At 43.5% G+C, this 26,089-nt stretch overlaps 1 protein-coding gene across 7 annotated transcripts in view; it reads right to left on the bottom strand.

Moving 5' to 3' along the window:
• Positions 1-26,089, bottom strand: part of RYR3 (ryanodine receptor 3) — a 561,166-nt gene that overhangs the window by 189,031 nt on the left and 346,046 nt on the right. For all 7 annotated transcript variants that reach the window (XM_024232640.3, XM_054532557.2, XM_054532556.2 and 4 more), the window contains exons 33-38: positions 20,349-20,435; positions 19,737-19,963; positions 17,216-18,011; positions 16,423-16,623; positions 10,648-10,750; positions 9,553-9,690 (exon numbers count right to left, since the gene is read on the bottom strand). In XM_024232640.3, coding sequence (XP_024088408.2) covers positions 9,553-9,690; positions 10,648-10,750; positions 16,423-16,623; positions 17,216-18,011; positions 19,737-19,963; positions 20,349-20,435 — 1,552 coding nt within the window. The remainder of the gene's footprint in view (positions 1-9,552; positions 9,691-10,647; positions 10,751-16,422; positions 16,624-17,215; positions 18,012-19,736; positions 19,964-20,348; positions 20,436-26,089) is intronic.

Below are 26,089 nucleotides of genomic sequence, written 5' to 3'. Positions count from 1 at the left end.
CGAAGTTCTTACGATCTATGCTTTGTATACCCATTTCAGAAGCTGAGTTATACAAACTTCCAAGTACCAGGACATCAAGCTGAGCACTATTTTATTTAATCCTTATATTCCCTAGCCCCCACTCACCAACATAGGAGCTAATATTATTCTCATTTTTCATACAGAGAAACTGAAATATACAGAGGTTAAGGAAGATGCCTAATATTACAATCAATTAGTGAATGTCAGAGCTTGGATTCAAACCCACACTGCTGGAATCTAAGCACATCTACTTGACCATCTTAGAGCTGTTTACTTTCAATAGCTCCATAAAACTCAGAAAAAGTTATCTTTATTAATGCTTTAAATTTATATTATTCTTTCTAGATGATGCTCTTTTAATAAACCATAAAATGGATTCAGAAATAAAATCTCCCAAATCGTAAAGCTTTAGTTCTTTTTCTGACTCTTAGCTGGGCAGATTACTCATTTTCCCAGAGCCTTGATTTCTTCACCAATAAAATGAAATTAGCAATATAAAATTTATGTTGAAGAAAATGAATATAAGTGTGGTATGGGAACAAGAGTACTGGTCAGGGAATAAGAGTCCTTTGTTCTAGCTCTGGCTATGTGACCTTGGGCAAGTCACCTACCTCTCTGTGTCTCTGTGCACTTCTATGAAGTCAAGTCACTTGTGGCTTAATATTCCATGATTCTATTTCTATCTGACCCACGCAGCTCTTGAAAGGGTTGTGTCAATTTACTAAAATGGCAAATGAAAGCCTTTGGCTTCATTGGGTTAAATTAATGAGCATCAAGAATTTTACCACCACATGTTAATGCCCTAATTTGATGGTACCCAGCTTGCTTTTCCTAACAGTAAAACCTGAGGATGAAGAAATAAAATCTCAAAATTCCAGTGGTTACTGACTATGGTGAGTAAGTGGCCATTATCAAAGCATCACTGCACATCACTAATCATTTACATCGAGGAGATGAGCTGTGGCAACTTGATGGCCTTTTTGATGACTGTCCTGATTGCTGGCAGAGAAATGAAGCTTCCTGTGTCAGGGGTCAGGTGATGCAATAACACCCTCTAGATTTAGTTGGGAAGATTTACCTGGGGTAGTGGGGGAAACTTATGCCCTCTGTGCTCTGTGCCCTAGAGCTTCCTCTAGGCCAAAAGTCTGATCTGAATTACAAAGTCGTCTAATATCTACTACTTATTAGCAGAGAAGGTCAGGGAAAAAGTTAAATCCGTGGACTTCAAGAGGATTTTTGGAGAATTCATCATGCAAATTTCTCTGTGCTTCCCCAGTGCCTCTCTGGCCCAGGTTGTGCAGTAGGCAAAATGGCCCATTTTGGCCTCATTTTGCTAGAACAAGGATGTTGTTGTGATTACTCAGAATAAAGTTACAAGGCTCTCTGAAGTCAAAGGAAAAATCTGTGAAGACAACCTGGAGCATTGTTCTTGGGTGATAAGAAGAACTGCTCTGTTTACAGCGTATTATCAGGGCACACGAACAGGCACTGGCTGTCAGACCCCTCGAGGTGCGTGATGGTATAGGGCTGGCCCCAGGCTCCACAGGAAACAGCAGGACACATCTCAGGTCTGTATTTAATTTTTGGGTATGTACACTTGTATCTTTCTATATTGGCTTCCTTGGCTGAAGAATAAAAGTTCAAACTGCCTTCTAGAACATCCTTCCTCTCATTATCACAATGTATTAGTCCATTCTCACACTGCTATAAAGAACTACCTGAGATTGCATAATTTATGAAGAAGAGAGGTTTAATTGACTCACAGTTCTGCAGGCTGTACAGGAAGCATGGCTGGGAGGCCTCAGAAAACTTACAATTGTGGTGGAAGGCAGAGGGGAAGCAAGCACATCTTATCATGGCAGAGCAGGAGGGGGAGAGAGTGCGTATGAAGGGGAAAGAACTATACACTTTCAAACAACCAGATCTTGTGGGAACTCTATTATGAGAACAGCACGGGGGAAGTCCCCCCCAATGATTCAATCATCTCCCACCAGGCCCCTCCTTCAACACGTGGGGATTACAATTCGACATGAGATTTGGGTGGGGACACAGAGCCAAACCATATCAAATAATATAGCCAACATTTACTAAGAGCTTCCTGTGTCCGACTCTTAATTACTGTGCCTGAATGATCATTCAATCCTCACCATTACCATGTAAAAACTGACAAGACAGGTGTGGCATGGACGGAATTTCCCCAACAATGATGGCCCTTCTTAACCCAAGCCTCACTTTATGGTTTCTTTAGGCAAAGCAACGCTTCAACTGAATAAACAAATCTAAGTTCCTATAAATAGGTGGTAGTGAGTGCTGTCCAGAAGGCGTAGTGGATATGGAGCCTCCTGACTCTATCCGTGATTGGCTGTGAATCCCACAAAACTGCCCCAGTCATACTGGCCCACAGAGCTTGGCTCTCAGGACAGGCTGTGTCTAGATAGGCTTGTGACAGGTGTGTATTCCTGCTAAATCTGTTTCTAAATTTCCCTCCATCTGTGGTTTTCTACCTTGGGCAGAGCCTCCATCTCTCTAAGGATGGAGACAAGTGTAGAAGCAAAATGCTTCACTCCCAGAACTGCTTCCCTAGCCAGACAGATACCCATATCTGACAGAGGCAGCCCTGCAAGCCACCAGCAAGACTGTTTGCAGCCTGATTCTGCCGGTCCTGCTCTAGAGTCCCAAGGGGTTTCATCCATCAGACTAAGATAATTAGCCTGTTTTTGAAATCTGTCAACCAGCCTCATAATCACTTTCTCAATACATGTAGGTGATCAAATGACCGATGATGATGGTGGGGAAAAGAGCACCGTGAGGACAGAGGGTGTCTGCTGATGTGTTAGGGAGGGATGCCTCTGAAATAAAGATGAGGCAGAGATGGCACAGCGAAGGACTCAGGGACCTGGGGCCTCTGTCTTCACTCAGCTGGAAAAGTCATCGAATTGCTTTTTAGTTTCAATATAGAGAATAAGTGATTATGAGGCAAGCTACTGGCCATGTACCCTAAGCATCCATGCTTCCCTATGCCCGTCTCCATCCCCATGGCCCCCTTTCCAGGCATCCCTGCATGGTGCTCTGGAAAGAGTGTGGGTCCGGGATACGGAATGCAATTCAGATCTTGGCCTTTTACTTACTTGTTACAAGACTTTGTCCAAATTATTTTTCTACCCTCAGGCTTAGTTGCCTAGTGCATAAAATGGGAGCCTAGAGGTCACTATACTTGGTTGCTTGTTGCGAGGATAAAATCAAACGAGGTAAGGTGAAGTGCCAAGCGCAGTACCGGGCACAAAAGAGGTACTCAATTAAGTGTTCGACTTTCTCTCTCCTGAGAACCAAACTCTCTTCCCCATCACTAAAGCACAGGCTACCAAAAGAGAGGGGCTGACACTGATTAATTAAACAGATCACAGAATACTTTTTAAGCATCGATTACTGTGAAGTGCCATTCCAGGAGCCCAATACAATGAGTTTTTATGCCTGCTTTGCCACCTGTGAGGTAGGCAAGTTGCTTAACGCCTCAGAGTCCCCGTTTCCTCATCTCTAAGCTAGGACTAATGATGTCTGTTTTGTTTGCCATGCAGGGTATCAAGGCAAATCAGACTATGTGGAAAATCTTCTTGCAACCTCTATGGAGCTAAATAAAAGTAAAGTTCTGTCCCTATTCCCACACTTACCCCATCTGCATGTCTATTATACACGTGACCATCTCTCAGGCGACTATAATGCTCTCTTTAATGCCTTCTTCTTCTTCACATTTCTAATTGGGTGCCAGGATATGGCAACCCTACCTCTAACATGTCTGACACCTCAAAAATACTTTTTGTTGTCACCACCTTTTCTATTGCTGCTGTGACAAATTACCACAAACTTAGTGGCTTAAAACAACAGAAATTTCCGGTCCTATGATTCTATAGATCAGAAGTCTGACCCAGATCTAGACTGAAATCAAGGTGTGACAAGGTGCAATCCTTTCTGAAGGCTCTGGGAGACAGTCCACTTCCTTGCCTTTTTTTACCTTCTAGAGGCAGCGTATGTTTGTTGGCTCATGACCCCTTCCTTCAGGAAATTTAAGCCACACCCTTCTCATGTTGCATATCTCTGGCTCTCTACTGTCAATCTCTCTCACTCTTGAGAACCCTTGGGATTACTTTGGATCGACTCCAATAATCCAGATTTCCTGATTAGCAATCTTAATTCCATCTGCATTTTTTTTTGACCATTTAACCTAACATATCCACAGGTTCCAGGAATTGGGATGTGAACATCTTTGGGGGCAATTATCCTGGCTACCATACCAGCCTTATTCAAGTCCTCAGAACCTCTCACCCAGAGCACTGCGAGGAAATCCTAATGGATGCCCCTCTTCCCAATGTCTTCCTGCTGTAGGGAGGGCTATACAAAGCTGGTAAGGGCTAAATCATTAATTAAAAGACTATTGTCTTGCTAAAGCAGTTTGATTTGTGCCTAATATGGCAAGTAATCAACAAACAATAGCCAAAAAATAGTTAAAATTAAGCACTCACTATATGCCAGACACACATTTAAGCAATTTGCATACATTAACTAATGTAATGCTTATATCAACCCAATGAGGTAAGTATGTATATGTCATGTCCATTTTATAGATGAGAAAACTGAGGCACAGAGAAGCTGTCTCATGCTCAGTCTCCTGGATATCATGAATTTTGGGAGAAGTTAATAATTTAAGACTAGGTAGCCTAACTCCGGAGCCCTGTGCTCATAACTATCTCAGTATTGTTAAGTAAATTAATGATTTAGTCCTTAAGCCATTTCACAGCCATTGCCTATAGGGGGCAGGATGTTATTACATAAGTGATAAGGATGGGCGTTGAATTCAGGTTGACAAAGTTTTGAAGTTTTATGCCACTTCTGTGTGATTTTGGCAAGTTACTTACTCTGTCTTTACTTCAGTTTCCTCAATTGTAAAACGGAAATAGAATTGTGAATTACAGATTGTTCTTATGAGAATTAAACGAGGTAATATTTATGGAAGTGCTCAAGACAATGCTCAGGACAAAGTGGGTACCACATAAGTGTTAGCCCCTCCCTTCCCACAATTGGGAGACCAAGTATTACAAAATACATGGGTATGACAAAGAGTAACACTCTAAGCCTGCATACTGTTTAGCTGCTGGATTTTTGAGACAGAATTTTCCTCTGTCGCCCAGGCCGGACTGCAGTGGCACTATCTCGGCTCACTGCAAGCTCCGCCTCCTGGGTTCACCCCATTCTCCTGCCTCAGCCTCCCCAGTAGCTGGGACTACAGCCGCTGGATTTTTCAAGAAGTTCTATATTCTAACAGCACTCTTTTTTTTTCCCCATTAAAAATGCCTTTTCCTTCTTATTTTATCCATCCATCTACATTCTTCACGGACAACTTCCCAATCTCCGCCTCTGGCCACCTACTGTATTTTGTCTGTACTTTTATTACAATACATCCAACCTCATGATTATTTTGAGTTGCCTAGCCATACCCATTTCCTCCTTTTTCTGAAAGGTCCCTGTTTTCTTCTTTTTTATGAGCCTCAAGTGACCAATATTCAGTTGGAGGTCAAAAAGATTTGTGCCATAGAGCTGAGTGTGGAAACAAGTACGACATGTTCCTTGCATTAAGACCTGGTGAGGAAAACAAACATATATACAAATACCTCACATAACGTGGAAAGTCACACATACACTACTAGAAATTCCACAGTGTGGAAGGGGTAGAGGGAAGGAGAATGAGTTTGAAAGACTTCACAGAGGAGGTGTTTGTGTGTGTGTGTTTAGGGAGAGGCTCTTTGGAGAGAATTTAGAGAAGAGGCTTAGAAATACTGCCTGAGCTCTGCAGATGTACTTACTAGTAAGTTATCTTACTTTGCATGTGCGTATTTGTGTTGAGGGGCTAGGACTTACTTCATATAGATATTTTCTTCTTCTCAGCACTAAACATGCTACAGCATTTAGTTGGGAGAGAATTTTGGTTTAGGGTTCCTAGGCTGTTCAGTGAATAGGCAAGAGGTAACATACGTAAGGGCTTTGGGGCTTGACAGGTTCAAGGTTACCTCCAGTTCTGGTCTTCATTAGAAGAAGAGTGGCAGGGGAGAGCAGGTGCTATTCAAGGCCAAGAGTGCCACCTAATCTCTGCGAGAGGTAACATTCTGTGGCAAACAGCACAGGGCTAAAGACAGAAGAGGGATGTTCACCTCCTTCAGAAAGACTCAGCCATGCTCACCTATAACTCAGTTCTTAACCGATGCCACCCAAAGCTGAATTGCAATGGGTCATCTCAAGGCCTCTAAGCATAGAGATAAGATGCCAGCATGGAGCTTCCTTCTCCCATGGGGAAAGCATTCAACAAATGGCAGAGATCAAGAATGTACCAAATTTTAATCTGTAAAGCTTGACAGGTGATTTTTATTTTGTTAATTTTAGAATTTAGGAGAAATAGCTGGTCAGCCTCTTCTGGAAGAATAATTCAGTGCCTATATATTTACATTCAAGGAAATGCTGCTTAAACTGTAGCGTTGGAGAAGTACTGGCCAGAAGGAACAAGCAAAACATTTTTTAGGGAATTTTCTGGATGGAGATATGAAAAAAAAAAAGTGACTTAGTACAATGGCTACTATTGTTAGATTTTTTCACTTGTTCATTATATTTGATCCTTTGATAATATTGTAACAGCTTTCATTAACAATATGGCTTGGAGTTAATTTAGGAAAATCCCTTCAACATTGAGCCAGCTAGCAGATTTCAGAATTTGAGTTTCAGGACACTGTTGCTCTCTCTTTCCTAGAAAAGTTGTGGCTTCTCTGCAGGTCATTGGCCAACATCAACTGCTCACAGCAGAGGGACAGCGGGGTGAGCCCACCACCACCTTATCTGAAAATGATTCACATCCTTGGTTTGGTGAACTTTTAAATGTTAAAACACTGAATTCCGTGGGGCTCAGGTTTTGAGTCACAATAGTGAGATATCTCACAGATGTAGTAGGCAAGATAAAAAGAGTGATTTTAAAAAGCCATTCCATATGTGTTTGTAGCTCATGGTATGTATGCTGGTAAGTTCTTTGGCAAGGGTACAGTGGAGAAGCACAGTACAATACAAAGAGACAGAAGAACTGCCTTCAAGCCATAGCTTTACTCACTTTACGTACCTTGGGTTGGTGACAATCAGACACCCGGACGTTTTTCTGGAACGGGTAAGGGTAGAAAGAATAAACAAGTACCCCTTAATTCTTCTGAGTCCTACTTCCCCCAACTATACAATGGAGGAGTGTAAATGAATATGTGTGGAAGTATTTGGTAAACTGCCAATTCATTGTATAATGTTTCTAACACTATTTACACTTTTATTACTTCATCAAATGCAAGGGTAATAGAAATCAGATACGCAATAACATGAACAAAATTACGAATAATTTAAAGGATTTTGACCCTTTAATGCATCTGGTTCTGTAATCAGCAACCTTGTCTCCATCTGATCACATTAAAAACAATTTATGGGGGTGGTGGTTGTTAAACCACTCTCTAGAATTTATTTTAAAATGCCAGGCTTGAGTGAGGGGATTCATCATGTCTGGAACATTCAGCAGAGAAGCCAAACATGCCTGATCACCTCAACCATTTCGTCTATTTCTGGGATCCCAGGATAGAGTACTTATGACACGAAGCGTGAACCTCTCATAACTCCTCCTGTGGAAGGGAAGAAGCATGAGGTGAAGACAGGCAGTCTATACAGGGCTGGCCTCTCAGGTGTGTGTGTTTTGCCAGGACAGACAGAATGTGGTCTGTGTGCCTGAGGCCTGAGGTAGCGGGGCTGCAGACTGCAATCCTTGGTGCCCGAACACCATTCACAGACGTAGGGGGAGGCTTCGCAGAGGCAGGTGACAAGTGACTTCATCTGACTGACTCCATTTACCTCACATGAAACGGTCACCTGGTGGGACCCCCAGCCACAACAAACTCTCTGTTAAAAACAAGGTGGGAAAGGGCCAGCTGTGGTGGCTCACGCCTGTAATCCCAGCACTTTGGGAGGCTGAGGAGGGCAGACTGCTTGAGGTCAAAAGTTCAAGACCAGCCTGGCCAACATGATGAAACCCTGTCTCTACTAAAAATACAAAAATTAGCCAGACATGGTGGCGCATGCCTGTAATCCCAGCTACTCGGGAGGCTGAGGCATGAGAATCGCTTGAACCGCGAAGTGGAGGTTGCAGTGAGTGGAGATCATACCACTGCACTCCAGCCTGGGTGACAGAGCAAGACCCTGTCTCAGGGAAAAAAAAAAAAAAAGAAAGAAAAAGAAGGTGGGAAAGAAGCATCCACTTTCAAAAGAGACTCTCAGCAGGTGATATAGGAGACATATGGGTAACTCAGCCTATTTTCAGTTCTCCTGTGGCGGTAACTACAAAGGGAGTCTAAACTCACGTTTTTGTGGCTTTGGAGCACTGCTGGTACATCCTCACAAAAGACCCGCCCTTCCCAGAGTGACTGATGGAACTACCCTATCAAGGGTTGCCATTGCCAAGTCCCCCATGCACTCTTCCAGAGGTTTCAATGCTTCTGATGACGAATGGTGAGATTTGTTCCCTTCAGAGATATTCTGACAAAGATGAAAGGTCAATATAAAGGGCAGTAAGATGTATGAACCTCAAAGTAGTGTTTTCAGACAAACTGATCCTATCTTGACAGTCAATTGCTCTAGTCTACGATTTGAAAGCGTGTTCCAAGATGGATAGGAATAGGAAACAAGATAAAAAGCAATGATATTAAACCTGAGAAATTCCTTCTTCTTTAGACAAATGATAAATTTGCTGAATCTGTACCAAGGAGCAGACTGATTATATCTAATACTCAGACAAGACAATCTTCCTCTTGAAATTTCATGTCTTACAGACAGTCTAACAGCCTGCAGAACAAGTTATAATCTTGTTTCAACATGGGTCAAAATGGTAGGAGTCACCTATAGTACAAGGATTAGAGAGAGAAATCTGGACAAAGCTCGGCATTGTTGAAAAATGGAAGTCAAAGTTTCTAGGATGCTACATTTTCAAAAATCATACCCCAAATCCAAAAAACAACCCCCCGAAACTCATATCCTATTTCCTTTACAAACTCTCTTTTATTATTATTTTATTTTCCTCTGGGGCAATTTTCAATGCTAAGGAACCACAAAGGGAAGTAACAGAAACAAGAATTGTTAAGAAACAATAATGGTTAAAAGAGGAAGACTTATGGAAACATAAAAGAAGAACAGACATGTATTTACAGGCACCTCTAAGTAGAACACGACAGCAAGAACAGACAGCAAGCAATCCATCTCGGGTTTCAGGACAGTCTGAAAGTAAGTTTCTTCAATCAGAAGAAAGGCAGAACGCAAAATACATAACAGAATCACCAGCAATTATAACACACTGCCCAGATGCTTTCTTTGAAGTTAAGCAGCCCCTATCTATCTTACAGTATTTCTTTAAAAAAAACAGTTACCTTAATTAAGTCTTAGAAGAGCACACTGTCATTTAAAGGCAATGTCACTTACTGGGGCATCTCTCCTCCTCCTCCGTCGGCTGCTCCTTCTCTGGCTTGGGTGGGCCTTTGATTTTGTAAACCAAGGCACAGAGTTTTCCTGTCCAGGAGGTGTCCTCCTCCTCCTCTTCCTCTTCTTCCAAAGGAACCCCTAGCAAGCCACAGAACATGGTGAAAATCCAAAGCGTACATGAAACCATCATAGTGTCAGAAAGAACATTTAAAAAACCGCTTCCCATCCTTCTGGAACTTTCTAAAGATACTACAGGCAACCTCTCGTAAATATTTACTTATCTTATAACTTTTGAAAAAAAAAGATTGATTTCCTGTTTATCAGAACATCAAGTAAGTTTAATCCTAAAACAGGTGTTTTGAATCTGTACCCCCCAAAACCTCCAAAAGAGTGTACGGGGGATTACATACACTCTTTTAGTGTTGAAACCTCTGGAAGAATGTTTGGGGGATATGGCCCTAGAGTCTGTAGAAGGAGTTAACATTGAGTTATTTCAAATGAAAAGCTTGACGATTACCCACATATTATTAAACTTACCCATGTACAAGCAACACAAATGCTGAGAGCTGCTTAAAACCAGTAGGTACGTATCCAAGTAGAGATTGCTGGCTGAGAAGCCTTAAGGGCAGAAGTTACTAAACACACACACACACACACACCCCCCCCCACACACCCACACACACACCCCTACACACACGCACACCCCTACACACACACACACACACACCCCTAATAGCTAAAAAGCAAAGGGATCAGAATCTTGTCTCACCTGGAAGCTGAGAGTCCCAACTAACTTTAAGCAAATTAGGTGAGGTTTATATAAGGATCAATTATCTTCATTCTTTTGCTAGAAACCCTGTTTCCTCTCTGTATCTCAGCACAGGCTCTTCTAGGCAGAAGGAATTTTGGTCATATATTCTGCCAGGGTTACTTCCTGTATCTTTTCTGACACAAGTAGTCAGGATAGAGTCACGTCTTGAAAGACAGTATCACAATTTTAAATACAAAAATAACTTCCCAACCTCCCACTAGCTTTCTAATGAAGGAATCAAAAACAGACTTTTCTTGGACAAAGGCTTTCTCTGGGCAGCTCACCACAGTGAAGGAGAAGGTCCTCATGGAAATCATACAGCTCCTCCCGAATCTCCTCTGGGCAGGGGCAGTTCTCTCCCAGTTGAAAGTTAAGCAGCATGTTGATCTTTGAGAGGCAAGAGAAGAATAGCTAGTTGGTTCTCAATATTGGCCAAGGGAACTCAGATCCTGCCTTAGACAGACACTTACATTCTTTGCAAATTTATTTTGCTTAGTGATTTTTTTTTTTTGGTAAAAGTAGCCAATATTTAAAAGTAGCTTTCACCTTTTTCTGATTCTAAAAGTAACTTATTAATTGTATAACATTTGGAAAATACCTAAATAAGAAAATTTACTGTGATTCCACCACCCCGAGATAACTACTGTTAATATTTTAGCTAATGTCTTCCTGACATTATGTAGGTATACACACTGAATGGGATCACATTCCAGATACACCTTTTAAAAACCAGAGTTTTCCACTTAATGTTACTTGAACATTTTCTTACTTTCTTAATCCAATTTTTAATATGTGCATTGTAATTATATGGAAGAATTATAATTTATGTAAAATTAACTCTGTTATGACATATTTGTTTCTTTGTCCTTATAAAGCTGGTTTGAGTTTCCTTTAAAATAATTTTTGTTCATGTCTCTGATCATTTTCTTAGAATACACTCCCAGAAGCAAAATGACTAGAGCAACAGGTTTGCATATTTTAATGTTTTTTAATATGAATTTACAAATTGCCCTTCAGAAAGCTTACAATTTGCATTATTAACAAATTTATACAAGTGTGTATTACTACGCCATCTTCAGTATAGTAATGAGAGTTAACACATTTTCAAATATTTTCAATTGAATGGGTGAAAAATGTCCTATCCCTGTTGCTTTAATTTATGCTTAATTGGTGAGGTTGAAATTTGTTTTTTTCACACATAAAGATTAATTTTATTTTGTATTTTATAAATTTCCCATCCATGTTTTTCCTCTATTTTTCTACTGGGTAACTATCTTTAAAAAATTTGCCCTTGAGTGCTTTGCATACCTCTAGATTTTTAACTTTTTATATACATTTATACTCTAAATGTATTGCCCAGTTTTTGGTCAGCTTTTAATTTTGTCTACAAGTTTTTTTTTTTCTTTTTTCTTGAGACGGAGTCTCGCTGTGTCGCCCAGGCTGGAGTGCAGCTGCACAATCCCGGCTCACTGCAAGCTCCGCCTCCTGGGTTCACGCCATTTTCCTGCCTCAGCCTCCCGAGTAGCTGGGACCACAGGCGCCTACCAACACGCCTGGCTGATTTTTTTTTTTTTTTTTTTTTTGTGTTTTTAGTAGAGACGGGGTTTCACGCTAATCTATCATTCTTTTTAGTTTTTGTCTCAGGGATTTTTTCTTTTTTCAAGACTGAGTCTTGCTTTGTTGCCCAGGCTGGAATGCAATGGCGCGATCTTGGCTCACTGCAACCTCCACCACCTGGGTTAAAGTGATTCTCCTGCCTCAGGGTGCCGAGTAGCTGGGATTACAGGCGCGCACCACCGCACCCGGCTAATTTCTTGTATTTTTAGTAGAAATGGGGTTTCACCATGTTGGCCAGGCTGATCTAGAACTCCTGACCTCGTGATCCACCTGCCTTGGCCTCCCAAAGTGCCGGGGTTACAGGCGTGAGCCACCGCGCCCGGCCTGACTCAGGGATTTTTAGTAGTTTTTGTGCTATGGACCCCTCTGACAGTCTGGTGAAACCCATGGATTGCTTCTCTGATTAATATTTTAAATGCACAAAATAAAATACATAGGACTACAAAGAGAAATAATTATATTGAAATACAGGTATCAAAACTATAAAAATCAAATTTGTGATGTAGTAACATATGTACTTATCAACTCATTAGAGAAAATGATCTAGTGGCAGGTCTTATATCCACTATGGTCTTGAAGTAGTAAGGAATGAAAATGATCTTTCTAGATACCATAACCATTGTAATGTGATATGAAAAAGTGTGCAATTTTGGTTGGTGTCAAAGTCAGGTAATTGTTTTGCTGCCAATATTAAAATAAGAAAAGAAATGCTATCAGAGATTAGTGAAAATAAAGCTGTCATTCATTTTCCACTCAGGTTCCTGGATCTCTGAATTCTGCCCATAGGGCCACAACCCCAGGTCACTGAACAAACACCTGGAGTGACAGAAGAAATAACCAGAGGTAAACATTTTGCTGCCTCAGCCAGGATAACCCAAACTCCCTTTGTTTAGGATTTCTAGGTTGGAAAAATTTGCAATCTCTTATTAAATCACGAACCTTATGTAGCATTGTTAGGAGGAACTCTACGCAAAGCTCTTACTGCAAACCATATTTTGCAAGTAGATAGAGGTATTGTTTGTAAGAAAAAATATCCACAAAACAGGTGAGGTCACGTTTGTGGTTTTTCTGTGAGGTTAAATTACGGTAATTATATTAACAACATATGCTGATTTGTTGTTGATTAAATAAAAATAAGATTTGAAGATCTGGTTTCTGAGTTAGAAAACTAATCGATTAAATAAAAATAAGATTTGAAGATCTGGTTTCTGAGTTAGAAAACTAATTTCTTTATTAAAAGATCTTTCCTTTGGCAGAACATTTAGGAAGCAGGGGCTTCCCTGCCTGTAGGACATACAACAGAAAGCTGCGTTGAGCTGAATTTTCCACTGCAGGTCATGCCCTTTAATAACGTCCTCTTGGAAGTGAAAGGCCAGCTGGCTATGCTTGGCTAACTTGCCAGCAACCCTTGGACTAATCTCAGTTTTACCTTCTTTTGTACTTAGTTATGTCCCCCATTTTCTTCCATCTCCCTGAATACTCTCTGGATATAGGGCTTAAAAATCTATTTTCTCTTCAAAGGTTGTAGAAGGATATCACTGTTTTAAAATTGTAATTTTCAGGCATCCTATTTTCTAAGTGATTTTGCATTGCTATTTTCTGAAATTGATCTAAATCCACCATATCCTTTGATGACATTAAATCTTCCTGATATTGATAACTCTATGGGTAGGTGCCTTGTAGAAGTGAATACTCTGAGAGGGATGGCAGGGGGACAGCTGAATCTCATAGTGGTAAGTGTCCCTTCTTTCATTTTTATTCCCAGACCAGCAGTATCAGCATTACCTGAAAAACTTGCTAAAAATGCAAATGCTTAGGCCTCACCCTAGACCCACCGTATTAGAAACCCTAGGAGTGAGGCTGGGCACAGTGGCTCACGCCTGTAATCCCAGCACTTTGGGAAGCTGAGGCAGGTGGAGCTTGAGGTCAGGAGTTCAAGACCAGCCTGCCCAATATGGGGAAACCCACCCCTCTACTAAAAATACAAAAATTAGCTGGTCATGGTGGTGCATGCCTGTAGTCCCAGCTACTTGGGAGGCTGAGGCATGAGAATCACTTGAACCCGGGAAGCAGAGGTTGCAGTAAGCTGAAAGCATGCCACTGCATCCCAGCCTGCATGACAGAGTGAGACTCTGTCGCAAAAAAGAAACCCTAGGGGTGAAACCAAGCAATCTGTGTTTTATTAAGCCCTTTAGATGATTCTGATGCTTGCTCAAGAATCACTGGTCTAATACATTAGTGAAGAATTTCTTGAGTTACAGACTTCTGAAATGAGTCTGAAATGATTGATCAGAGGATTGTTTAGAATACTAAAGGACGGTACATATTCATCATCCCTTTGCTAGATGTAAAATGAGAAAGTCTTTTGGATTGACTGGAAAAGATTATTTGCACTGTGCCAAATGCACAGGTATGCCGTTTTGTCAGGAATTACTCTTGAAGGCTTTACAAATGTTGTCAAGCTGCTTTTAGACTGGCGGTGGATCTAAATGGTAGCCCAAGACACAGCAGAAGGTATGGAGGCAGAATGGGGAAAGGAAGTGTGTGAGCAAATCTTGTCCTTCCCAAGATCTGGAACCATGAGCAGCTATATCCACGAGACAGTGTTGGGTGGGCAACCCCAGTCTTGGCTGGGAGAAAGAGATGCCAGAAAACATGTGTGAACTCCACTCACTGGGTCACTGATGGAAGGTCACACAGCCTGTCATGAAACAATTGCAAATATCTCCAACAATAAAAGTAATAGTAGCTCACTTAGCACTTACAGAATGCTTACTCTGTGATAGGCATCATGCAAAGCAATCTAAATGGGATCCTTGCAAGAACTCTGGGAGGGAGATGCAAAAATTATCCACATTTTGCAGCTAAAGAAACAGATACAGAAAGCTCATATGGAAGACCATACAGCGAGCAATGGGGGAGCCAGTTGGGGAACCCACAGCCTGAGGCCAACATGTGTTACCATCACCATGTCATTCTGTCTTCTGTTATTCACAAATACATATGAAAGAGCCAGAATTTGCCCAGTGAAATAGGGAACATTCAGATCTATTGCCAGTCTAAAAGCAGCCTAACAACATTTGTAAAGCCTTCAGGAGTAATTCTTGGGAAAATAGCACACTTGTGCATTTTGTGTGGTGCAAATGAGCTGTTCCAGTCAATCCAAAGGGCTTTCTCATTTTGCAAAGGGATGATAAGCTTTACCCGCTCATTAGCCAGGCTCATATCATTCAAGAGAGTCTTTGAAAGCCAAGATATGTCATTCATTTTTAAGCCAATATAAATATCTACGTTTTAAAATAGGTTAGGAAAGTAATTGGATGGAGCTGTAGTTCTGCCATTAACATAAAATGGTAGTAACTATATTGACAACACTTTACGGACAGGCTGCTTGTTTTATATACATGTATATATGCTTACTCTATGACAGGCGTCATGCTAAGCAATCTAAACAAATTATCTCATGTGATCCTTGCAAGAACCCTGGGGAGGAGATGCAAAAATTACCTACATTTTGCATCTCCCTCCCAGATGTATACATACATACATACGTACATATATATATATATACACACACACATATATCTATATCTGTATCTATATATATATATATATATAGATATGTATAAATATAATCCAAAGATCCGGTTTCAAAACAAAAACTACTTCCTTCACTGAAAGATTTATCTTTTCTTTTGAGCACTTAGGGGGCAGTGGCCAACCCACCTGCAAGGTCTAAGTGAGCTGCTGAGCAGCGGGGAAAATGGAAACTCTTATTCTACAAGATGTGCCTCCCTCATTTAGAAATTTCTCACCAGGATCTTGACTCTTCTTAAAGAAGCCCTTCCCATCGGGGTAAGGCTAACCCCAAGGTGGGTACTGTAAAGAATGAATACAACAAATCACAAAGATGACTCACTCGCTGAGTCCCCTTCTCCAGGCTCCAGGGAGCTGGGGAGGCTCTGTGAGAGAGTCGTGCCATTGGTGAGGGGGTTTAGATGCATTAGACGAAGAAGACTGTGTGCCAGCTCTCATAAGTAGGGGCAGGTTGACCCTATTCTGTTGGTATCTGATAGACAGGTAGTGACTTCTGGAAGGGTTGGCAGAAATCCTTCTGAGTGGTGTATCCTTGCTGAGGAGACAATTGAATCCCAACAGTGTTCTGGTCTTTGAATCAGTAATGCAGGCGTTGGAGAGGGTTAAAGAAGGGAGGAAGCCCTGCCGCATGTGCAGTTTAGAAAGGGGTATTTTCCCACCCAAGAGAATTGGCACGTATTCCTTAGCTTTCACGACTAGGCCTGTCTCCTAGCATTGAAGTGGGTCTTTTCATCTTCCATAGGTCTTGAGGCTGCCCTAGACACCATAGAGGTTTCATGTGCCCTGTTCCATAGGTCTCAAGTTCTTCCATAGGAACTGGATGGAGACTCAGGAAGGACCCTCACCTGCTCCTGTGGGGGTGAGCGGAACTCCTTGGTCTTCCGGGCAGTCAGGGCCGCAGACATGTTCAAGGCCTGCATGAGCTCATTGTAGCGGAACTTCTGATTTGCCTGCAGCTTGGAGACATAAATGTCACCAAATGCCACAATGGCCTCCACTCGGTGCTGCAGCTCACAGTCGCAGAGATAGCTGAGGAGCTCACACATCTGCAATGAAAGTATTATATAGATAACACTTTGTGTACTTTGGTGAGGCTGCTAGCATCCCCATTTTACAGACAGTAGCACTGAGACTTAGACAAAGCAAATTGCCACACAGTAGCCATAGGGCTGTTACTCATACCTTCACCATTAAGGCGAAGGCAATAACAGAAAACAGCTCACTAAAGACAGAAGAAATCTGCCTATGGAGAGAGAGAATACTATTTCTAAGAAAATATTTTCCCAGGAAGTTGAGTAGAAAAACCAGCTCCAGATCATGCATGTGAGTGCTGCCTCCCTTTCTGAAATTTTCCAGTCCTGGAGGATGGAAAGTAGAGATGTTTGTCCTTCTCTCCATCTTTCATTGTTTTTTGCACTATTTTTCTGGGATGAGTTGTTTTGGATTGTTATTATTACCAATCTTATCACTGTCAGAACTTATTCAACAACAAGCACCATAATCATCAAGCACTCTTGGCCAGTCACTATGCTGAGCACTTGACATAACTTACCTCCTTTAATCCTCAGTGTGTTCCTGATATTTTTATAAAAGCAGAAGATCTATTAACCTGCCTCCACTTAACCACCTGCAGCTTACCTGCAGCTTGACGGACTCGGGTAATCGAGTCTGCAACAAGCCTTTGACAGGAGCCTCCTTGCCAGCCTTCTCCCCAGCCTCCACAGCCTTCTCCTCCACCTGGGTGACTTCCTCCTTTTCTGCTCCCTCCTCTGTCCCCGCACTATGCTCCCCAAACACAGAGGGATCAATCAGGAGGAGGATCTGACGAACATCATCATCATCAAACACGCCCATGACCAGTAGGGTTCCAATGAGTTTCAGCACAGGCACAAACTGGAACTCCACAGACCCCCCTACGGGGTCTCGGATGTGGGCCCCGCTGCACTGCACTGCCTCTGTCAGCATACTCAGAGCCTTCGTCCTGAGACTCTCCAGTGGAATCTCAGGGCTCTGCTTTTGGTGATCCTCACCAGTCACAACAAAGCAAGGGGTGGAGAACCTGAACCCGGGCTTGAGACATGTTCTCAGGCCCACCCCAGGCAGTCCATGCCTCTTGGACTCGTCCGGGAAGAGGCGGATATTCCTGGTGGTGCTGGTAATGGGGATGATGTACTCGTTCTTCATCATCAGCTTCCTCTCCTTGGCGTTGGCCAGGTGGATGCTGATGAGCAGGTCATAGAAACCAGATCGAAGGAGGCCGGGGAGGTACTTGTTGTCAATGGCATAGAAGAGCTGGGAGAGGTCCACGTGGCTGCACAGGGCGTAGGCCACGCGGCTGTTTCCCAGGGCGCACACCGCGCTGTAGAGCCTCAGCGTGTGGTAATGGAACCGCATCAGGTCCTCCTGCTCACAGAGCTCCAGGATATCCACACACCTGAGGACAGGACGAGCAGTCAGCCACACCAGTGGGGAGAAGAACCCACCAGAATCCAGCGATTCCACCCAGCCCAACAAAGACAGAGTGGGTGGAAGGATGGAGGGGTCTCTGCCACAGTTTCTCTTATGGCTTATCATGCCTCTCTCAGCTCTGGTCCGTATTCCAGTTCCTAGTACTCCACTGTATTTAACTACAAGGCTCTCAAAAGCCTGCAAGATACTGGTTTACCAAATATGAAAGTCCTCATTATTAGGAAAAAATCCGAAATTCCCAAACAGAAAACATTCACGTATATGAGAGTGATGACTTGGTCGTCTTACTTGTAGGATCAAGCAGATCTTGCATTTCCCTGTGTAAAATCTCCTTAGAAAACGTAGATTATGCTTTCTGTCAGTCTACCATCTACATCAGGGGTTCCCAATCCCGGGGCCATGGACCGGGACCAGCAATAGATTCCCATAGGAGTGTAAACCCTATTGTGAACCGTGCATGTGAGGGATCTAGGCTGCATGCTCCTTATAAGAATCTAACGCCTGATGATCTGAGGTGCAACAGTTTCATCCTGAAACCATCCCCTCTACCCCCTCCCCCAGCCTCACCCACCACTGTCTGTGGAAATACTGTCTTCCATGAAACCAGTCCCTGGTGCCAAAAAGGCTGAGGACCACTGATCTGTATCATTTGTATAATGTCCAATCTACCACTATCCATGGGGTGTTCCTCCAACGACCTGAAAACAAACACACTTGTTTTGTTTTCACAAACACACTCTGCACTCTTGTCCAGAGAGGAAACACCTTCCAACCTGAAACCAGTTAACATTATCCAGTTGGCTCTCTCTTTCTTGACTTAGAGATCTGTTTGTATGTTGCTCCCTTGTTTGTGTGGGTCCAGGGCCTGGGCTCTAATCTCTGCTTAGATTTTCCATTTAGTCTCACGCCTCCTCATGGATTTGAGGACCCTGCGGAACTGACTGACTTGGCTGGGCTCCTGGTCTTTTCTGCCCCTTTCCTGCCATGGCCTGCCCTGCTGCCCGTGACCCAGTGGGACACCTAAATGGGACCTATGCAGGTGTCAAATACCTCCACCCTTTCCCATTACTCTGCTTTTTTATTCAAAGAGGTCAAGGGATGGCAATAACTGTAACATTTATTTCTTACTATGTACAGAAACTATACCAGATTATACCTATACGATCTCATTTTTTTCCTCCCAGAAACCCTTTGGGTGGGCATTTCTCTCACTGTGTAGATGAAAAGAGCAAGGTTCAGAGTACACAAGTAATGTACCCAAGGCCACACAGCCAGAAAGAGAGAGCAATGGGATTGAACCCCAGCCATAATTAATAGCACCTCTTAGCAAGGAGAGACCAGGAAGCTGATTCCTGATTCTCTAAGTCAAGCCTTGTTCTTCCCCTTCCTGTCATAAATGATGCATATTTCAAGGTAAACTGGTTTTTAATTAAAGGCATGGCACTGTTCCTTGATCCCAGGCACTAGGAGCTGCAACAAAGGCCCTGTGGCAGGCACCTCATAGTGTGTTTCCTGCTGTTTCTGAGTAATGAAAGTGGGAAGGAATAGAAACTGAGGCACTGGGGAAATCAAGTCATACTGGGACTGAGCAGGATCCAACACAGATGCTCCTGGTTTCCTTCTGGGCTGGCTTGGCTCTGCCTCACCTGCCCCTCAGTCCTGCCCCTTCCTTCGCGGGCCCCTCTGGTACCTGTTCTCCTCGGGGATGTGGAGCGCCATCATCTGCAGGGGCTCCAGGCACTGCACCACCCAGCCATGGCGCTCGCTCACACGCTCGGTCTCCACCTTCAGGAAGCTGTTGGGCATGCGGCTCCAGAGCACGGGCTGGATGGTTTGGACGTCCAGCCGAGGTGGACACTGTGGGACTGGGTTCTTCTCTTCACTCTTGAATATGGCCGCTGACAGGGGCAGTGCATTCTGGGGCACATGGGAAAGGCATTGGAAAAGAAACACACAGTTGCTGGACGACGCACCCAGACGTTTTAACCAATATGGTCAGTATAAATTAAAGAGGGACAAATGTATCCAGGGATCTCTAAGGGCTTTACGAGCATTAATTAGCACTTCAAATAATGGGTTACATGAGCATTAATTGATTCTTTCAGCACCCAAAAGAGGCGGGAAAAGGGCAAGAATGCATATTCTATCATCTGAATGCCACAGGAAAGGGCGGGGCCTGGGGGTGGGGGGCTTATGGGAAGTGAGCGAGCTTCTCTCGTCTTCTGAGGCCTGGGATTTTCCCCCTAATGGTTAGTGCTGCTTTCTCTTGTCATGGCCATTAGATGAGAGGACAAATAAATACCTTCAGCTTTCCAAGTTCAAACTGAAACAAAGAAGTACTTGTAGGCTGCAGGAAGACTGCTGGAAACACTTTGGTATTAGGCTCCACCTGGAAATCAAAACAAATCGAAAGCTTTGCCCAGAGCTGGGCAAACATCACAGCTGGCTCAGCCATTGGGTGTTTTGGTCAACAATCTCATTCCAGTGACTACTAGCTGTCTGGTCATTCTCCACTGCTCAGAAATTCGCAGAGACCGGTTATCTATCAGCGGAGATTGTCACAATTCCACATCTTAAACAGTGTCTCCACTCAGGGCTGAATGATCTCAGGTCCTTTCACTTTTCTCTCAGATACCTGTAGCCAGTAGCTTCCTCCAGTGCACAGGACAGGTAGGTATGAAGCTAACTCCCCACCAAAGGCATACCTGCTGTTGGTCACTGAACAATGTGATGTGCTTGCTCTTCACAGAGCCCAGAGACACATGGCACATGGCAGCACCATCATTCTCCACACCTGCCCATAGGAGATGGTAACCGGGATAGGGTGGTGACTCAGGCAAACCGACATTAGTCAAGCAAGCCCAGGGAGATCCCATGGTAGGGTTTCTCAACCTTGGCACTGCCGACACTTCAGGCCAGGTGGCTTTTTGCGGTGGGAGCCAGCCTGTACACTGTAGGATGCTGAGTGGCATCCCTGCCCTCTGCCCACTGCACATCAGCAGCACTCTCTGCCCCCACCACAGTCATGACAACCAACAAGGTTCCCAACGTTGCCAAATGTTCTGTGAAGGGCAAAAGCATCCCTGATTGAGAAACACTGCTCTACAGGTAAAGACTATGAGGTCCCTCAGTGGAGTAACAAAAGGACACTGTCTCCCTCTCAAAGCTCTCATTCTCCCCGGGTTCCTCTGGACTCCTCTCCATCCTCTCCACCCCCTTTGCACTCTTCAGCATTCCAGTTCTTCTGTTGAAGGGTTTGGCATTTACTGATTGTGCTGCAGCTGCCACTTAGATGAAACATTACATTTATCAGTGTACCACATCAGGAGCTCCAGGTATTACTTGCTCCCTCTGATGGAGGAGCAGCCTCTGAATTCCGTATTACTAAAGTGTTTTCAAGGGAGAGTCACTGGAGTATGATGGAAGACTACATAAAGTCTGCTCACACACTGGGACTTTAATTCCACCAACTGAAACCTTTTAGGTTGAAGCAAATATAGACATTAGGAAATTCTTGCAACTCTCCCCATCTACAAATGAGGGGATGGCAGGTGTGCTGGACATACCCTAAGGTGACCCCAATGAGTCATCATTCCCCTAGAACTTGTGTCTTGCTTTCAGCAAATAGAATGGCAAAGATGAAGGACCTGTCACTTCCTAGATTATTTTATGTAAAACTTCATCTTGGTGGACTGCAGAGAAAGCTTCTCCAGCTGACCTTGGAGATGTGAGTAGCTATACTGTTAGAAGGTTTATGAGAGGGCCACGGAACAAGGAATTCTTGGGGGCGGAAGGTGGAGAGAGTGGCCCCTGGCTGCAGCCAGCATGAAAACAGGACCTCAATTCTACAAATGCAAGCAACTGAATTCTGCCAACAAGCATGTAAGCATGGAAGAAGATACTGAATTCTAGAAAAGAATGCAGCCTGGCTGACACCTCAACTGTATCCTTGTGAGACCCTGGACTGAGGACTCACTGTGGCCAGACTCCTGATCCATAGAAATCATGGGATAACAAATATATGTTATTTTAAGACGCCAAATTTGTAGTAATTTGTAATGTGACAACAGAGAATGAATACAGTGAGTTTTCCTTTTGTCAAAGCAATTGTCATAGGTTTTCTTTAAATAATGAACTTTCTCAATGCATTTAGACATAAGCTTTACAAAACCACACATTTTTATGGCTATGACTTAGAAGATTACATGATTTAGTGCTTTAGTGCTATCATTTGTTCATGATGAAACAGGCTGGACTGGTTAAACCCCAGACTTTCACCCAGTACATGGTCCTTCCAGTACACAAAAATGGCCTCACATTTCAGGTAAAAATATTTGGTTTATACTGGATGTTCCACGGATGATATGAAGAGATAAGTGCCAGTAAAACCAAAATGTTGGACTAGACTGCTAGTACTGCCTGCCTCTGCCTGAAATAAGCTTTGTAAAGGACTTTCAACAGATAATGATGTAGTACCTATTATATACTTGCTTTGTGCCAGACCCTGAGTTCATGGTGATGAGACATGAATAGGAAATGCTGATTTGATGTTGTTCTGACTTTAGCTATAAGGCAGGAGTCATCCCTGGGCTGGCTCCCAGATTTCTCAAATGCCCAATATGTGACATCTAGAACAACTTGTAGGCCTCAAGTCACTGCAAACTGAAGGGAACAGAGCTCCTGTGGCTGAGGAAACTTCATCTGGACCAGTAGGAAGCCCATGTGTCTGTGCTAACAGGGAGACAGAAATGCATTCAGTCGAAGGCTTCCTTGGCTGAACTAAATCACACCAGTATAGGGAGCCACAGCTTGAAGAGGGAGTTTTATTTTCAGGTCCCTCAGGACTGGTTCCTGCAAACTTCATAAACTGCCCAAACTCCAGGGCTCTCCTCAACCCTCCCTGCAGGAAGTAAGTGCTTTTGAGAGCATTTAGGATGCCCTGGGATAGGTTTATTTTCCACCACGCAGAGTATACTCCCACATGATAAACAAAGGAAATGTCTCTTCAATCACTAAAATAAGAAGAAAACACAAGTGTGGGCTCATGAGGGTGTAACGAGGATAAAAATGGGCAATTGGCAGTGTGGTAAGCAGGATTCTAGAAGGCCCTCTGGGACCCCTGGTGTTACTCTTATGATCATGCTATGTTGTGTGGCAAAAGGCATTCTGCAGATGTAATGCAATTGTACTAACCATTTGGCCTCAAGATAGGGAGACCTTGTTGGCCTTTTCAAATTGCACGAGGCTTCTAAAAGCAGGAGTTTTCCTGCTGGAGGAAGAAAGGAAAATCAGAGAGAAAAACTGCATGTGCCCTTGTTGGCTTTGAAATGGAGGGGGCCACGTGTAAAGGAATGTGGGTACCCTCTGGGAGCTGAGAGTGGCCCTGGCTGATAGCCAGCAAGGAAACAGGGGCCTCAGAATCTATGACCTAAGACCCATAATCTCAAAGAACTGCCAATACCTTGAATAAGCTCAGAAGTGGATTCATCTTAGAGCCTCCAGATGAGCCTGGTTCAGGCCCAGGGCACACTTTATGTTTGGCCTTGTGAGAATTTGAGTACCCAGTCAAGCCTGCGGAACTCTGAAATAATGTGTGTTAAGCTGCTAAATTTTGTGGTAACTTGTCAGGCAGCAATAAAAAAATGCCTACAAGGGGATTTCCCAGCCGTGGGTCAGTCTGGCAACACATACTTGGTGAGCATTCACTAGGTACCGGGTACTGTTTCATGCATGGGGAGGCAGCAGTGAGCACAGGAGAGGGCCTCTGCCCTCAAGGAGCTTACCTTCTAAATGAGGAACTTACATGCCCATGGATTGTGCAACCAGCCCAGATTTAGCACTGCCGTAGTATGCCACTGACATTTTCCCTTTTGTATTTGAGGCACCTTTCATCACTGGCTGATCTGTTTTGTCCTTGCAATAATGGACATTCTTTTTCTAATCATGTGTGAAGGTCATGGCACAGGAATAGTCCTGAATTGAAAGCTAACCCCTCTTGTAAATCTGAACCTCATAGCTGCCTCTGTCTCAGACTGGTGTGCCTGGAGTGGCAATCACTGAGGAGTATCTCTTGAATGTAGATTTTATTTCTCAAATTCTCCACTGATTATATTAAGTGGACAGAAAAATGTGTTCAAATTGCTTATCACTATTTAATGGGGAGGTCTAGAAACATTGTTTGGGAGACTCCTCTCATTATTTTGGTTTCTAGTCCTTTCTGAATCTGAAAGCCAGTATATAAATATTGCTGGACTGTTCTTCTTGAGATAATTGAAAAATGAAAATGGCTACAGCTGTGGAATAACAACGATCCCACTGTCAGGGACCAGAAGCATGGCAGGACACGTTACTGTCTCGCCTGGAGTGAGAAGGGGGCTGGCTGGGTGTGAACCTCTCAGGTTTCTGGACAGAGTCCTGATACTGTCTCCTTTGCAGCAGCATTCTTAAGGGCAAGAGTCAGGACTGGGATTGCTGAGCAGGGTCATCAGGATTTCTATGCACGGGGTGGAGGAAGGCTCTCCAGGAGGTAGGGTACCAGCACCCAGCCAAAAGAAGACAACTGACCAGCCTATGTCACCCAGGAGGATGGTGAAAGATGGGCTAAAGCTGCCACAGTGTCCTCCTCTTCAACATCACAGTTTCTTTCCTGAAGCAGGCAAGTCACTGCTGCTGCAAATGCCATTTTAAAAAATTAATTTTTTTTTGAACTTCCAAAGATCAGCTAGTCTTAAAAGTTATGAGATGCTTTAGCGTTCTCTGCAGCTCACGGAGGACCCTTCAGTTAAACTCATTTCTAAAGTTAATGGGAAAAAGCCAATGGATTCTGAAGGACAGCAGTAATGTATATAAAACATTTCTCAGGGGATTTGGGGGTGGAGGAGATAGAATCATGAAAAAGTACTAGAAGAATAATACTTTACTTTCTGCCTCAAAGCCTGGCTTTGTGAGTGCATCTTTCTGGAAATAGCTGGTTAGGCCCCAGCTGCTGAAGCAAGCGTGCCAAGTGGCGATGATTCCACTTTCTCCCAGGAGGAGGAGGAGGTGCAGAGAGGGTCATGCACTGCAGGAGGTGCTGGAGAGACAAGGTGGTGGCCTCTGTGCCAGCAGGCTCCTCCCCACCCCCAGGAAGGGTTTGGTCCATCTATTCTTAGTCAATGAACATTTCAGATGGGAGGTGGCTACTCTGTCTGCTGTCTACCTTACCCCATTCTCTCCAACCACAGGCCAGAGAACTGGCTGCCAAGAGGCTTTTCAGCCTGGAGGCTGTAACCTGAGGCTGATTTAACAATCAGGGGTTTTATCCATGTACATCATAGCAGGATGTTTTTAATTTGCTATAGTTAGGTAAACTGGTGACCCTGAAAAACTGTTGGATGCCCTAAGTACTGCATGCCACTCTCCTGCTCAGAAACCTTCAATGGCTCCCCATTTCCTATCTCTATCTCCCTAGCTTTCCAAATAAATTTCTTACCAATAACCGTAAGAGCCCTATGTGATGTTGTCCACAGATCCCCAAACACACTTTCTGCTTCCCTATCTCCATAATACTTCTTGAGCGATGTATTCAACACTCTTCTCTTTCTACCCATGAAAATTCGTTCTTTTTTATTTTATTTTTTTTAAGACAGGGTCTCACTCAGTCACTCAGGCTGGAGTACAGTGGAACAATCATGGCTCACTGAAGCCTTGACCTCCCCAGACTCAAGTGATTCTCTCAGCCTCCTGAGTAGCTGGGACCACAGGTGTATGCCACCACAGCCAGCTAATTTTTGTATTTTTTGTAAAGCTGAGGGTCCACCATGTTGCCCAGGCTGGTCTCGAACTCCAGAGCTCAAATGATCTGTCTGCCTCGGCCTCCCCAAGATACTGGAACTACAGGTGTGAGCCTCCATGCCTGGCCCGTAAAAACACTTTTTCCTTAAAATAAATAAATAAATAAAGATTTCTCCTTAATGAACATTTTCCTGACTGCTCGTGATGGGGTGAGCTCTTCCTTTTTTGAACTCGTACAGCGTTCTCTGTCTACAAATAGTTGTGACTCTC

This window comes from Pongo abelii, chromosome 16 (genome assembly GCF_028885655.2).
Source record: "Pongo abelii isolate AG06213 chromosome 16, NHGRI_mPonAbe1-v2.0_pri, whole genome shotgun sequence".
Classification (NCBI taxonomy): domain Eukaryota; kingdom Metazoa; phylum Chordata; class Mammalia; order Primates; family Hominidae; genus Pongo; species Pongo abelii.
The sequence above is the reverse complement of the archived record's forward strand: the minus strand, read 5'-3'. Positions and strand labels throughout refer to the sequence as shown.